Raw genomic sequence first — 14640 nt, forward strand, 5'->3', positions numbered from 1 at the left:
ATAATTTATGGAATTAACTGCTTCCGGTTGCTGACCTGCTATATTGTAGCTAAATGATAAGGATCTTTCTTTCTGTGTATTCGCAGCACATTACACTTGTCTATATTGAGATTCAATTGCCATTCCCTGCACCATGCGTCAATTCGCTGCAGATCCTCCTGCATTTCAGTACAATTTTCCATTGTTACAACCTCTCGATATACCACAGCATCATCCGCAAAAAGCCTCAGTGAACTTCCGATGTCATCCACAACGTCATTTATGTATATTGTGAATAGCAACGGTCCTACGACACTTGCCTGCGGCACACCTGAAATCACTCTTACTTCGGAAGGCTTCTCTCCATTGAGAATGCCATGCTGCGTTCTGTTATCTAGGAACTCTTCAACCCAATCACACAAGTGGTCTGATAGTCCGTATGCTCTTACTTTGTTCATTAAACGACTGTGGGGAACTGTATCGAATGCCTTGCTGAAGTCAAGAAACACGACATCTACCTGTGAACCCGTGTCTATGGCCCCCTGAGTCTCGTGGACGAATAGCGCAAGATGGGTTTCACACGACCATCTTTTTCGAAACCCGTGCTGATTCCTACATAGTAGATTTGTTGTCTCCAGAAAAGTCATTATACTCAAACATAATACGTGTTCCAAAATTCTACAACTGATTGACGTTAGAGATATAGGTGTATAGCTCTGCACATCTGTTCGACGTCCCTTCTTGAAACTGGGGATGACCTGTGCCCTTTTCCATTCCTTTGGAACGCTACGCTCTTCTAGAGACCTACGGTACACCGCTGCAAGAAGGGGGGGCAAGTTCCTTCGCATACTCTGTGTAAAATCGAACTGGTATCCCATCAGGTCCAGCGGCCTTTCCTCTTTTGAGCGATTTCAGTTGTTTCTCTATCCCTCTGTCGTCTATTTCGATATCTACCATTTTGTCATCTATGCGACAATCTAGAGAAGGAACTACAGTGCAGTCTTCCTCTGTGAAACAGCTTTGGAAAAAGACATTTAGTATTTCGGCCTTTAGTCTGTCATCCTCTGTTTCAGTACCATTTTAGTCACAGAGTGTTTGTACATTTTGTTTTGATCCACCTACCGCTTTGACATAAGACCAAAATTTCTTAGGATTTTCTGCCAAGTCAGTACATAGAACTTTACTTTCGAATTCATTGAACGCCTCTCGCATAGCCCTCCTCACACTACATTTCGCTTCGCGTAATTTTTGTTTGTCTGCAAGGCTTTGGCTATGTTTATGTTTGCTGTGAAGTTCCCTTTGCTTCCGCAGCAGTTTTCTATCTCAGTTGTTGTACCACGGTGGCTCTTTTCCATCTCTTACGATTTTGCTTGGCACATACTCATCTAACGCATATTGTACGATGGTTTTGAACTTTGTCCACTGATCCTCAACACTATCTGTACTTGAGACAAAACTTTCATCCATAGTTCTCAGTGTATCATGCGAGAAAAGGACAAGCTGGGTCATGTACGAGAGATGCTTTCTAAAGCTGTGCTGATTCCTGAAAATAAGCTTCTCAGTCTCAAGAAAGTTTATTACATTCAAACTGAGAATAAGTTCAAGGATTCTGCAGCAAACAGAAGTTAGGGATATTGATCTGTAATTTTGCGGGTCCATTCTTTTACCCTTCCTATATACTGGAGTCACCTGCACTGCAATGTTATTGATAGTCCTATAATCACACGATATTTCCCAGGTGCATTCACAATTGGAAATGTTACTTCACTGTATTAAAAAAAGAAGACAAATGACGGTAACAAGTAATGACCAATCTTGATTTTTCCCGCTGTCTCAAAAATATTGGTAAAGGAGATGTACAACTGTGTAACAGTATTACTTGGATAAAAATACCTTGCTTGTATAGAATCAGCTCGTGTTTCACAAAAATAAATCAGTGAACCTTTTTTATTTTTATTTATTTATTTTTTTATATTCACTGGCCAAGTCCTTAGTGCTTTTCATAATATACATCTTGTTTCTGGTCTGTTCACATATCTGACTAGGGCATTTGACTTAGTGAATCACTCGTTGCTGCTACAAAAGCTGGAGTCATTTGGGACATATCAAAGTACTGCGCTGCACGTGTTAGCCCTGTACTTAGCCATGTTGGTAAGTCTTCCTTTAGGAATGGTCAGTTTCCTGAACGATTAGAGTACTCAGTAGTAAAGCCACTTTATGAAAAGGGAGAAGGGAATAATGTAGACAATTTTAGACCTATTGCTATGCCATCAGTGTTTGCTTAAGTTATGAAAAGGCTTAGCTTTAGAAGTTCCTTTTCTCTGTAAGGTACTGGATGGGTTAAACAACAGGTTTCGAATGCTAGGTATATTTTTTGATTTAATTAAGACGTTTGATTGTGTGGATCACAAAATGGTGCTCCAGGAATGGGACCATTACGGAATACAGGGAGTAGCTCACAATTGGTTCTCCCCTTACTTTAACAACAGTCAGCTACTTGCCCCATTTCTTCTACTCGGTGACTTTAATGCGGATCATCTCCTTTGTGGTTCTCCCAGGATCTGCCAGAGAGGTACCCTCTTGGCTGACCTTCTTAACGAACTCAATCTCTTCTACCTTAACACTGGAGCACCCACTTCTCTTTCTGACTTCTCGCTCACGTATTCGCATTTGGACCTCTCCTTTTGCACAGCCCAGCTTGCCCACCATCTTGTGTGGTCCGTTCTTTCTGACACCTACTCGAACGACCATTTGCTGTGTGCTCTGTGTCTACTGACTCCTACCCCATCCGCATACGTGCACAAATGGCAGTTTACTAAGGCCGGTTGGCAGCTTTGCTCCTCCCTGGCAACCTTCAAAGAACGAGATTTCCCCAGTTGTGATGACCAGTTGGACAATCACACCAGCGTTATACTTACTGCTGCAGAACATTCCATTCCTCGCACTTCCTCTTTACCACATCGTGTCCTCGTCCCTTAGGGGACTGAGGCATGCCGTGATGCAATTTGCACACGGAAACTTGCTCTCAGCATTTTTAACTGTCATCATATGGCGACAAAGTGCATTCGTTATGAATAGATGCGTGCAAAGTGTTATAGCATTCTTCGGGATAGCAAACGAGGTAGCTAGATTTCATTCACAAGTTCCAGCCCTTCCTCTGTCGTGTGGTCCAACCTCCGACGGCTCTCTGGGGCCGGGAGTCGTTCTCCCATTTCTGGCCTCATAGTAGCAGATGATGTTGTTGTAGACCCTATTGCTATCTCTAACACCTAGGGCCACCATTTTGCGGAAGTTTCGAGCTCTTCCCGCTATCACCCTGCCTTCCTCCATCGGAAACGAGCAGAGGAGGCTCGGGCGATACCCTTCTGTTCTCTGAATCGTGAGTGCTACAATGCCACCTTCACTATGAGGGAGCTAGATCGTGCTCTCAGTTCATCCCGATCCTCCGTCCTGTGCCAAAAGCCATTCACATTCGGATGTTGCACCACCTCTCTCTGCGGGCAAACACTTTTTGCTTAACACGTACAACCGCATCTGGGCAGAGGGCCCACGTCCTGGACTCTGGCGTGAAACCACCGTCATACCTGTACCTAAGCCCGGTAAGGTCGAAAACGTTCCTTCTAGCTGCCACCCACCTCTCTTTCCAGCTGCATTTGCTAGGTGACGGAACGCATGATTCGTGCCCTGCTGGTATGGTGGCTCGAGCCTCATAATTTACCGACGAATGCACAGTGTGGATTTCGAGCACGGAGTTCTGCAGTTGACCATCTCCTTACTTTGTCCACCCGTGTCACAAATGGTTTTCTGCAGAAATCCCAGACTGTGGCCACGTTTTTCTATTTGAACGTGGGGCTTCCGTGGCCACCTGCCCTGTTTCCTTCAGGCTTTTTTAAAAGATCAACTTTTGAAGGTGCGTGTGGGTTCTGCCTTGTTGGACACTTTTATCCAGGAAAATGGTGTGCCTCAGGGTTCCATCCTGAGTGTCAACCTCTTTGCTATCGCCATTAATCCCATCGCGACCTGTCTCCCACCAGACATCTCCGGCTCCCTTTTTGTTGGCGATTTTGCCATCTATTGCAGTTCTCTGTGAACCTGTCTTACTGAGCGGCATCTCAAGTGGTGTCTTCACTCCTGGAGCATCTACAGTTGCTTTCGCTTTTCCACTGACTTGTCTGTATGAATTTATGCTGACAGAAGTGGTTTCTCCCACCATGTCTACATCTTTGGCCCATTGCCCTTCTGTTACTTGAAACTATGAAATTCCTGGGGCTCATGCTCGATAGGAAACTCTTGGGGTCCTCCCGTGTCTCGTACCTGGCAGCCCTCTGTACACGGTTCCTCAATGTCCTACGTGTCCTCAGTGGTAGTTCCTGGGGTGCCGATTGAATCACCTTCCTCCATTTGTTCTGCCCCCTTGTCCGTTCAAAACTCGACTACGGGTGCTTTGTTTATGCGTCTGCATGCCCATCCGTGTAATGCTGTCTGAACACTATCTGTCATCACGGCATCTGTTTGGCCACAGGTGCTGTTTACACCAGTCCGGTTGAGAGTCTGTATGCTGAAGCTGCTGAACTACCACTGTCCTACTCCCCTGACTTTCTTCTCGGCAGGTACGCGTGCCATTTGTCTGCCATGCGTGGCCACCACTCCTGTGCCTCCTCCTTTAATGATCCCTTTGATTGTCAATATGGGGCTCGTCCCTCTTCTCTGTTACCTCTCGGAGTCCGCTTTCGGCACTTACTACGGCAGCTTAACTTCACACTACCTGCAACTTCCCCGACGAGTGTGAACCCTTCACCACCTTGGCTTCGTGAAGTGCCCCGTGTTAACCTCGGCCATCATTCACTTCCTGAGGACACTACTTGAGCCTCGGTCTATCACCTTCAGTTTTATGACCTTCGAATGCAACTTCGCGATAGTACCTTTTTATACACTGACGGCTCTCGGACTGACTGTGGGGTCGGGTGTGCCTTCATCATTGGTACCCTCGTCTTTCGCTATCTGCTCAGTATTTACAGCCGAGCTCTTCGCCTCGTATCAGGTCACGGAGTACACCTGGCGACACAGCCTTTTGAATTGCGTCCTCTGCTCAGACTCACTCAGTGCCCTTCAAAGTCTATGTGTGCTGTACACTGCCCATCTCTTAGTGCAGTGGGTCCAGGAAAACTGTCACTTACTCACTTTTAGTGGAGCCAGTGTGATGTTTCTGTTGGTTCCAGGACATGTCGGTCTGCCAGGAAACGAGGCTGCTGATGCTGCTGCCAAGGCTGTAGTCCTCGTACCTCAGCCCACGAGTACCTCTATTCCCTCCAATGATATCTTTGTTGCCGTCCGTCAGGAGTTGGTGTCCCTGTGGCCTTGCCAATGGTCCTCTCTTCACGGGAATAAGCTCCAGCTTATTAAGCCTCTCCCAGCAATGTGGACGACCTCCTCTCGGCCTTCCCGCCGGGAGGAAATTATTTGAACTCGGCTGCCTATTGGGCACTTCCTTTTTAGCCATCATTTGCTAAATGGCACTCCCCTACCACTTTCTACACATTGCGCCCAAGTTTTAACTGTCCGCCACTTCCTGATGACTTCCCCTTTTTTTTAACCATTTACATTCCCACTCGGGTTTGCCATTTGATTTATCAGCCGTTTTACCAAATGACACACGGGCTGTCGACCACGTTTTACTTTTTATCCTCTGAAGCAGTGTGGCGAAGGCCATTTAATTTTTAGTTTAGGACCTCCGTTTCTGTGTGGTGTCTTTTTTTAGCACTTTTTCCACATTCCTGTTTCTATCTGTCTTCTATTATGTCAGTTGGGACTGACGTATAGTCATTTAACTCCTCTCTGTGTTTGTGTTCTACAGTTTTTGACTTGGGAGCATATGACCCCAGTTGTTTTTTCCACCCTAAAGCAAAACAAACAACAACAGACAGCAATAGATCATTATTCACAGTCTTGAGAACGGTTGTGAAGTGAGGTCTGAGTGGGCTACAGTCAAATGGGCGATGCCTCAGGGATCAGTGTTGGGGCCACTCCTGTTCCCTATTTATATAAATGATATGCCCTCTAGTGTTATGGGCAACTCTAAAACATTCCTGTTTGCTGATGACATTAGCTTGGTAGTAAAGGATGTTGTGTGCAGCATTGGCTCGGTTCAAATAGTGCAGTTCATGACCTAAGTTTATGGCTTGTAGATAATAAACTAACACTAAATAGTGTAAGACTCAGTTTTTGTAGTTTCTAACACACAATTCAACACAACCCAACATTTTAGTTTCACAGAATGGGCATATTGTTAATGAAACTGAACAGTTCAAATTTCTAGGTGTTCAGTTAGATAGTAAACTGCTGTGGAAAGCCCACGTTCAAGATCTTGTTCAAATACTTAATGCTGCCATTTTTACTATTAGAACGGTATCTGAAGTAAGTGATCGTTCGACACAAAAATTAGTCTACTTTGCTTATTTTCATTCGCTTGTGTCGTATGGTATTATATTTTGGTGTAACTCTTCCCATTCTAAAAGGATATTTTTGGCTCAGAAATGGACGGTTCGTGCAATAAGAGGTGTAAGTTCGTGAACCTCTTGTCGACCCTGTTCACTAGCCTGAGTATTTTGAATTTCTCTATTGTCATTTCTTGTTAACGATATCAGCTTATTCCCAAGAATAAGCGGCTCTCACTCAGTTAATACTCGATAGAAATCCAATCTGCATTTGGATCACACTTCCTCAACTCTTGTGCAGAAAGGTGTTTAGTGCTGCATCCATTTTCAGTAAGCAATCACAAAAATTCGAAAATCTTAGCATTAATCCATGCACTGTCAAATTGAAACTGAAGAGTTTCATCATGGGTCACTCCTCATGTTCTGTTGAGGAGTTCCTTGAAAAATTAAGCTGATTTTTATTTTATATTGTTAACTGCATTTACTTAAACTTTTGACTTTCTTTGGATTCATAAACATTATATTTTTATCTGTTATTACTTTTATGTTGTAATTTCATGTAGGGTCACATTCCATGACCTTGAAGATTTGCTCCTCAATTTGATCCTACAGAACTTGACGTGTAAAGAAAATAAAATAAAGGCACGCACAGTCAGTGTGTAACCTCCCCCTCACTTATCGACCTTAATGACAGTGAAAAATTAAACCGCGTGTACCCAATGGAAATTTGGGAAAAGCAATCGTCACCAAAGTTAATCTGTCGGTAAAGAGGGAGGAAAGGGTTACATCTAAATGAAAGGAAAAATGCAAATGAAACTGGTGGAAATTAATTTTGAAAAGGGGTAAAGTTAATGAAGAAAGTAAATGTGCGGACGTTACTTTAACAATTAACTAGTGGTAATTAGATATTTGAGATTTGGGGGAAATTACGGTCGCCAGTCCTAAGGACAATTAGTATAGTAACTGAAAAAGAAAGGTAATTACACATATAATTAGCACTAGAAGCGTGGCAACTGAAGGTTGACACGTGTAGTGTGAAAACTGAAAGTTTGTCAGAAGTAATAAATTTCGCTACACTCTGACTTAATTTAGCAAAAGAATTAATAAAACTGGAAAATCGAAAGTTAATTTAGTGACTGAAGTTAATAGTGAGCTTTCTTTCTGAAGCACATCGACATTCAGTAAAATAAGGTTAGTCTTCGACTACCTCAACAATCGTTTCAAAAGCTACTTGAATCTACGCAATTTAGAAATAAGAGAATTAACTTTGAACTTGAATTAAATGATTCTGGACAATTAACAATAGTAAAATTTAGTACGTACCAAGCTGAGCTGCAGTCACAGGTAACTAAAATACGGTAACAAAACTCGCACTCTTAATTTGTGCTTGTGCAATCTAAATATTGTAGCCAGCTGAACTTTGAAATTAAAGCAGTGAAATCGAATGATGCTGGCGTTTGAATTTCAACGACCCTCGGGCTCATTTCGGAAAAGGAAGGGACCCTGCTTGGCAATGCAATTGGGACAATGAGCAACAAAGGTTCATGCTAAGTTGCTGTAATTTTGCGAGGCAAATGGAACAATTTGAAAAGCTGAGGTCTGCCATACAGTTCTGAAACTTTACGTGCTTTTAGTCTTCCTTGTTGGTTGATTGAAGGTTTGAAGCCGTCGATCGAGGAGGTGGCGACAGTCACTCATTGTCGGCCGTCGCTGTTGCAGAAGCTGGATGTTGGCGCGCCTTCTTCTCGACACGGTCACCAGGCGAAACGGGCTCTTGATGTGCACCAGCTAATGCTTCCCGTCCGCGACACCATGTCAGAAACTATCATCGCGAGTCGAGCGCAATTACATGCTGCCAAATCCCGAAAGCGCGGCAACTCGCGGGAGCGTCACACAACACACCTGCTCCACTTGCTACTCCAGCCAGACTCTCTCTGCCCGCGCTCCACGCGGCAGAGTTAACACTACCAAAGATCCTACACACTTTGATTCTTCACACGACCCATCGATGTAATCGTTCGATAGCAGTTTTCCCTAGGCAAGACCCAGCGTAAAAATACAAATAATATTTACGAAACAAACCAATTATACATCGACATGAGTGCATAAATATATATATATACAAACAGTAAAACAATTACAATATATAAAGAGACAGAAATGTCATATCTTGAGGTAACAAAACAAGGAAAAAAAAAAATAATAGTACAATAGATGGAAATAGGAGGATATGCATTTCCGGCATTACAAGTGGTTTCGGCCTTATCTCACAAGTAGGAGCCAGATGGTTGAAATTTCTAGTAAAGATACTAATAAAGTGAGATATGTCTTTGTTAACTACTCATGTTTCTTAAAATAAAAAAAATAACTGCTCTCGGTAAATGAGCTAAAACTTCTCTCAGTTAATGAGCCCTCATTGTATGGGATTGACCTAATATGACTTAACAGGCTGTATAAAAGGGTAAATTCACAATGAGTAAGAAAGGAATTCACTTGTTACGATGTGTTGCAGTTTGTATCTTCAAATCTATGTTAGTTAATTCATATATTAACTTATTATGTTAAAATTGCTTAATTTCTGTGAACATTCATATTACTGGTTTCAACATATTATTGCCATCGTCACATACGATGATAATCCATAAACAGTTTCGTTGTGCTGTTTAAACTCTGGTTATGTGGGCACTAAACATCATGAAACAATGGAAAATCAGGAATGGAATAACAATAATACGAAATGGATATGTTGTTACTCAGTATGAGGGATGCTGAGGGACAGAAAGATACACACATTGAGAGAAAACTTTTAGATAGTTTATAATGTCAGACAAAATTCTCCTTCAGATATAGGTAACCAGACATTGTACTGGAACGACCTTTTTAACATGGGGTAACCTCATAATTTATCGAGACATTCATATCTAAGGTGACATACTTACTCTTCATCAGGTTGCAAGTTACATGCATAAAGATTCTGTATCACATACATCCAAGGATAGTTTAATACTGACCATTTCTTGTACAGTCATTCTTTCCGAAGTTTGGTATTAATCTATTGATGTACCAGGTAATTACTGATAATTTATCCAAACAAATTCTGAAACCATTCACATACGGATCCCTTGATTTTTCCCGACCCAAAGATTACATTTAACTGCCGTGCTCGTTACACTCTGTCAATTCAGATGGTCATTACAGTCTGTCAAGTCAGATAGTCACAGTATCTTTGCTCTCTAAAAACACTAAATTGGCATATCATCCGTTTCTTTGGAAACATTGACCCATCAGTGTTAAATTTTCTTCTCTTATCAGAGAGATATTGTGGCCTATTACCCCATGATGCTTCATATACTAGCACTTTTTTGTTGTGATTCATTTAATTTGTTTTTACCAGAGATCGTAGTCACTTCTGCACAGTTGAATGAATAGTCTCTGGTACAAAAATCATGTTTTCAAACAGAATGGAAATTGTGTTTGAATTACAACATTCGCTTCACTGAAGTTTAAAAATGTTCTAACTCAAGATTGATTTTTTTTCACCAAAAAAATTAAGACTCCATTTGCTCTCTTGTGTCAACTTTTTGAATCCATAGATAATGTTTATCTCCTCATCAGCATCAATTTCAATCTCATAATTAATTGTGAACCTTTGTAAACTGGCAACATTTTTTCCAGTGCCACTTTTTCAAAAAGTTCTCTAGAATTTTTGAAATACATCAGAACATTGATATCTTCAAATCAACTTCAACAACTTCTCAAAAGTTTTATTTGGTCACAATGTGTGCAATGTCATATAACATTATAACAAGATGAGGTTACAACTCTTAATCTTTCAAGACCTCAAGATCAACTGACTGTTTTTTCCATACAAATTTCACACGCACACGCACACACACACACACACACACACACACACACACACACACACACACACACACGGACTGTCATCTCCAGGCACTGCGACCACATGATAAAAGAGACACTGCAATGATGTGATGTATATTTTATTGATATATTGTACAGAATTTTCGTGATGTACAGTACGTATATAACTGGAGTTTATATGTCACGGCAAAACTGTTTGTGGACTGTCGTCACATCTTAAGGTGGCAATACTTTGCTGGAACTGGTAATGGCAGCAGTAATTAGGCAATCCCAATAGAAGTGTCAGGTACTTAAACTCACTTCATCACGCAGCTAATTTTTTTCACACCCGAATTCGTTGAACAGAAGTTTTATCCTTGAGAATAGTATCTGCACGACACAAACATTTGGCCGATGCACCGATGTGTTTCTGTGTGCAGTAATCAAATGAAAATAAACCGAGCACTTTAATTTACCGGGTGACAATTTGAAAGCAAAAATGGCTAAACTAAATTATGCTTGTGCTTCAAACGTTACACATATTTTTCCTCTCCAATCAGCTCTCAGCTGCATACTAAATTGATTCTTTTAAGAACACCTTATGTATTTTATACAACACTAGCAAACCTGGCAATGCTTTGCAATTGCTAAATATATATGGGAGTTTTGATATATGCCCTAATGTCCTTCTCCCTCCTCTCTCTGTCCAGCCCCCTCCCCCCCCCCCCCACCCCCCACCCCCCACCCCCCGCTCACACACACACACACAACACACACTGTTGAAACATCTCCTCCTCCTCCTCCTAATTTCCCATTAACATATATTGAATGGTCATTAGAGCATCGAATAAAAATTTGAAATAAGTGGTCAAAGAGCTTATCGAGACTATTGGTAATAATGTATCCCCATTACATATTACATACATATTTATATATTAACAATGTTGTGAAAGTAGTTGCTGCAACCCGTATAGCAGAGATGATGAGTTGCAGGTAGGCACAAAGAGACTGTTTACAAGTAAGCTTTCGGCCAAAGAGGCCTTCACCAAAAATAGACGAAATTTGCGTACTACACTCACACGAACGTGACTTGCAGTCACGTGACCAGAGTTTCCAATTGCCGAGACCAGACTGTGAGCAGCAGTGCGTGACGGGAGAAGCGAGCAGGTGGTCGAGGTAAGGATGTGGTCGGTGTGGGGGCAAGGGGGGGAGAGAGCAGAGTAAGTGTGGGGGACAGCGAGTGCTACTCGTAGAGCATACAGGACCGAGGGTGGGATAGCCCGGTGCAGCAAGACGGAGGGCGGGGGAAGAGATTCACGTAAGAGGAGGGAAGTAAAAAAAACTGTGGGTGCATCGGTGCAATAGAGGGCCGTGTAGATCCGGAGTAGGAACACTGGAAGGGATAGGTGTGTAAGGACAGGTCGAGGCCAGGAGGGTTACAAAAACATAGGATATACTGCAGGTATAGTTCCCACCTGCGCAGTTCAGAAAAGCTGGTGTCAGTAGGAAGAATCCAGATATCACAGGCTCCGAAGCAGTCATTGAAATGAAGAACGTCATGTTGGGCAGCGTGCTGTGCGACCGGGCAGTCCGGCTGCCTCTCGGCCACAGTTTGTCGGCAGACGTAGGTTTTGTGTTAGCAGAAGAGCCAACACCGTTTTACGAGTGGAGGCCGAAATGCACGCGTTTTAGCTCAGGCAGGCTGGTGTGAGGAGGGAAGAACTATACTGACGTGAGGTCTGGAACATGACAAGGAATGAGAATTCAGAAAGCAGACGTAATTAGTTTGATACTTAACTTTAATCCATTAATGATGAACGTCGCTCTTGACGGTACATGATTCACAATATTGTCTGTTCAGAATTCATTCTAATTACTGAATATGGCGCCTTGCTAGGTCGTAGCAAATGACTTAGCTGAAGTCTATGTTAAACTGTTGTCTCTGCAAATGAGAGCGTATGTAGTCAGTGAACCATCACTAGCAAAGTCGGCTGTACAACTGGGGCAAGTGCTAGGGAGTCTCTCTAGACTAGACCTGCCGTGTGGCGGCGCTCGGTCTGCAATCACTGATAGTGGCGACACGCGGGTCCGACGTATACTTACGGACCGCGGCCGATTTAATGGCTACCACCTAGCAAATGTGGTGTCTGATGGTGACACCACAGTACGTGGTGACAGACAGCTCGTCGGCTGTCGTCCTCACGTAGAATGCGGAACAGTGATTGCAACTTGGCTAGTAGATCGTGTGATCGGATTCACAGCTAGCCCCGACTTTGACGGGATAGGTGATGCTCGTGACTGGACCGGAATAGGTGGTGGTGGGAGGATGTGCTGGGTTTGGTGGGTGGCGGAATACCAGTGTGGGAGGGGTGGGAAGTATTTTGGCAGGACATTCCTCATTTTAGGGCTCCTTTCCTCGACCTTCATTAGTCATTTTCCTTACACACCAACCCCCTTGCTGTTCTCATTCCAGTATTATACAGTCTTCTATTCCACTAATGCGCACATAGTTTTTTTATTTCTCTCATTCCCTCCCCTCTGCCTGTAGTTTCCCTGCCCTCTCCCCACCTCATCCATGTATGCTTCCACAAGCAGCACTTACCATCTACAACCCCTAACCTGGTATTCCCCCGTCACACATTGCCACGTGCAGTCGGGCCTCGACAGCCGACGACTAGTCGTGCGTGTGCGAGTTGCATTTGCGTGAGTGTGTCTATTTCCGAAGAAGACCTTTTTTGCCAAAAGCTTACTTGGCTGACAGTCTTTTTGTTGTGCTTATCAGCAACTCTCAGCATCTCCACTATATGTTGAGTAGCAACTATCCTTTTCATAATATTATCATTATTCCATCCCGGATTTTCTCTTGTTTGATATTTATATAGTACATATATTTAAAAATATGTAGTCTATGTCCATCTGAATGTTCATTAGAGTATTGTGTAAACATCTGTAGTAATTTGATAAGAACTTTTTGTTGTTTGTTACTGTATTTAACAGGTCTTTAACATATAATGACATTCCGGAAAGAATATTCGACCTGATGTTTGTATTTTCGTGAATGATGTCTCCCGGGCATAAATTTGTGAATATAGAACATTTCAGTGAGATATAATTGAATAATCGCTAAAAACATTAAATATATATGTCGGTTCGATTGCATCTCGGCTAAATTGTGTATCTCATTTACATTTTTCCCACAGATGTGACGAGTGCCTCAAGTGTTTCCATTTCACGTGCCTGGACCCGCCGGTGAAGAAGTCACCGAAGAGGCGCGGGTACTCTTGGCACTGTGCCGATTGTGACCCGACGGTAAGCTCGTAGTTTGCTAACAAGCAGATATTGCTGTGAAATTTTGTAATCTAGTTTTATTATTGTAATGGCAGCAGTTTCCCGTGGATGCAAAATGGCAGCACGGGCCTTTGGATCGCAGTTGTGACAATTTATAGTTCCTCAGTATATTTTTGATAGAATTTTGGTGAAGGAAGACTGGATGCAATTGACAGTTTGCAAATTTGTCGCCAATTACCCTTCACGAAATGGCACAAAAAGTGGTAGAGGAGACACTCTGAGCGCTCTTCGATTGCCACTTCTCGCTACACCGTTCGCTATGTACAAAACCTGTTTCCATTTCTATTCGAGATCTTAATTCTATTTTGTTTTTATTTGCAAATAATACTTGTGGAGAGCTGAGCATAGTGATTCATTGGGAAATGGCAGATGTATTGTCTGTAGGTGGATTTGGAGGATAGGGGATCAGTCTTATTTAGGTTCTCCACTAAATAAACTGTGTTACACATTCCTAAAGAACTAAAGAAGGTAGTACTGGTCAGAATTAAATGAAGAGATCCTATAATGATATGCCTGGAAACCAATGCCTGCTGAAATATTGGCCAATCTGTCCTCTTGCTCTCATCTGTCTGTTATTTAGGAGCAGACATTGTAGGCAGTGCTACCTGTTGTTACCAAACATCCTGATGCATCCTTCCACCGTTCTTCACGGTGACTCGCGTACTCGGCCGGTTCTGTTTAGATCGAGCCGTGCGCATAGGTCATACTCTCCTGTAATGTCTGCCAGTTGTCTGTGGGTTGGGCATACACAGATGCCTGTAAATGACCCACAGTCAGAAAAGTAACTGATGTACGGTCAGTGAACGGTGAGCTGTGTGACGGGATCTGCTCGACCACTAAATATCGGGGTGAGATGCTGTCACACAGTCTGTAGAAAATGGGGTCGTATTTTACCGTTTACTGACTGTGGTTGTTGTCTTTATGTGCAGGTAACATTCTCCAGTAGTGCCGGTAACCCACTGCGCAGAAGTTGTCGGTGTGTGTCATCTGTCAAATCTGTTTGATAAAGTATTCG

General features: G+C 42.8%; 1 protein-coding gene across 2 annotated transcripts in view; it reads left to right on the forward strand.

Annotated features, from left to right (window-relative positions):
- The window catches only part of LOC124552239 (PHD finger protein 14), a 183044-nt gene that overhangs the window by 144543 nt on the left and 23861 nt on the right, over nt 1-14640 (forward strand). For both annotated transcript variants that reach the window (XM_047126521.1, XM_047126522.1), the window contains exon 16: nt 13478-13586. In XM_047126521.1, coding sequence (XP_046982477.1) covers nt 13478-13586 — 109 coding nt within the window. The remainder of the gene's footprint in view (nt 1-13477; nt 13587-14640) is intronic.

The sequence above is a fragment of the Schistocerca americana genome, chromosome 10, assembly GCF_021461395.2.
Source record: "Schistocerca americana isolate TAMUIC-IGC-003095 chromosome 10, iqSchAmer2.1, whole genome shotgun sequence".
NCBI lineage: Eukaryota > Metazoa > Arthropoda > Insecta > Orthoptera > Acrididae > Schistocerca > Schistocerca americana.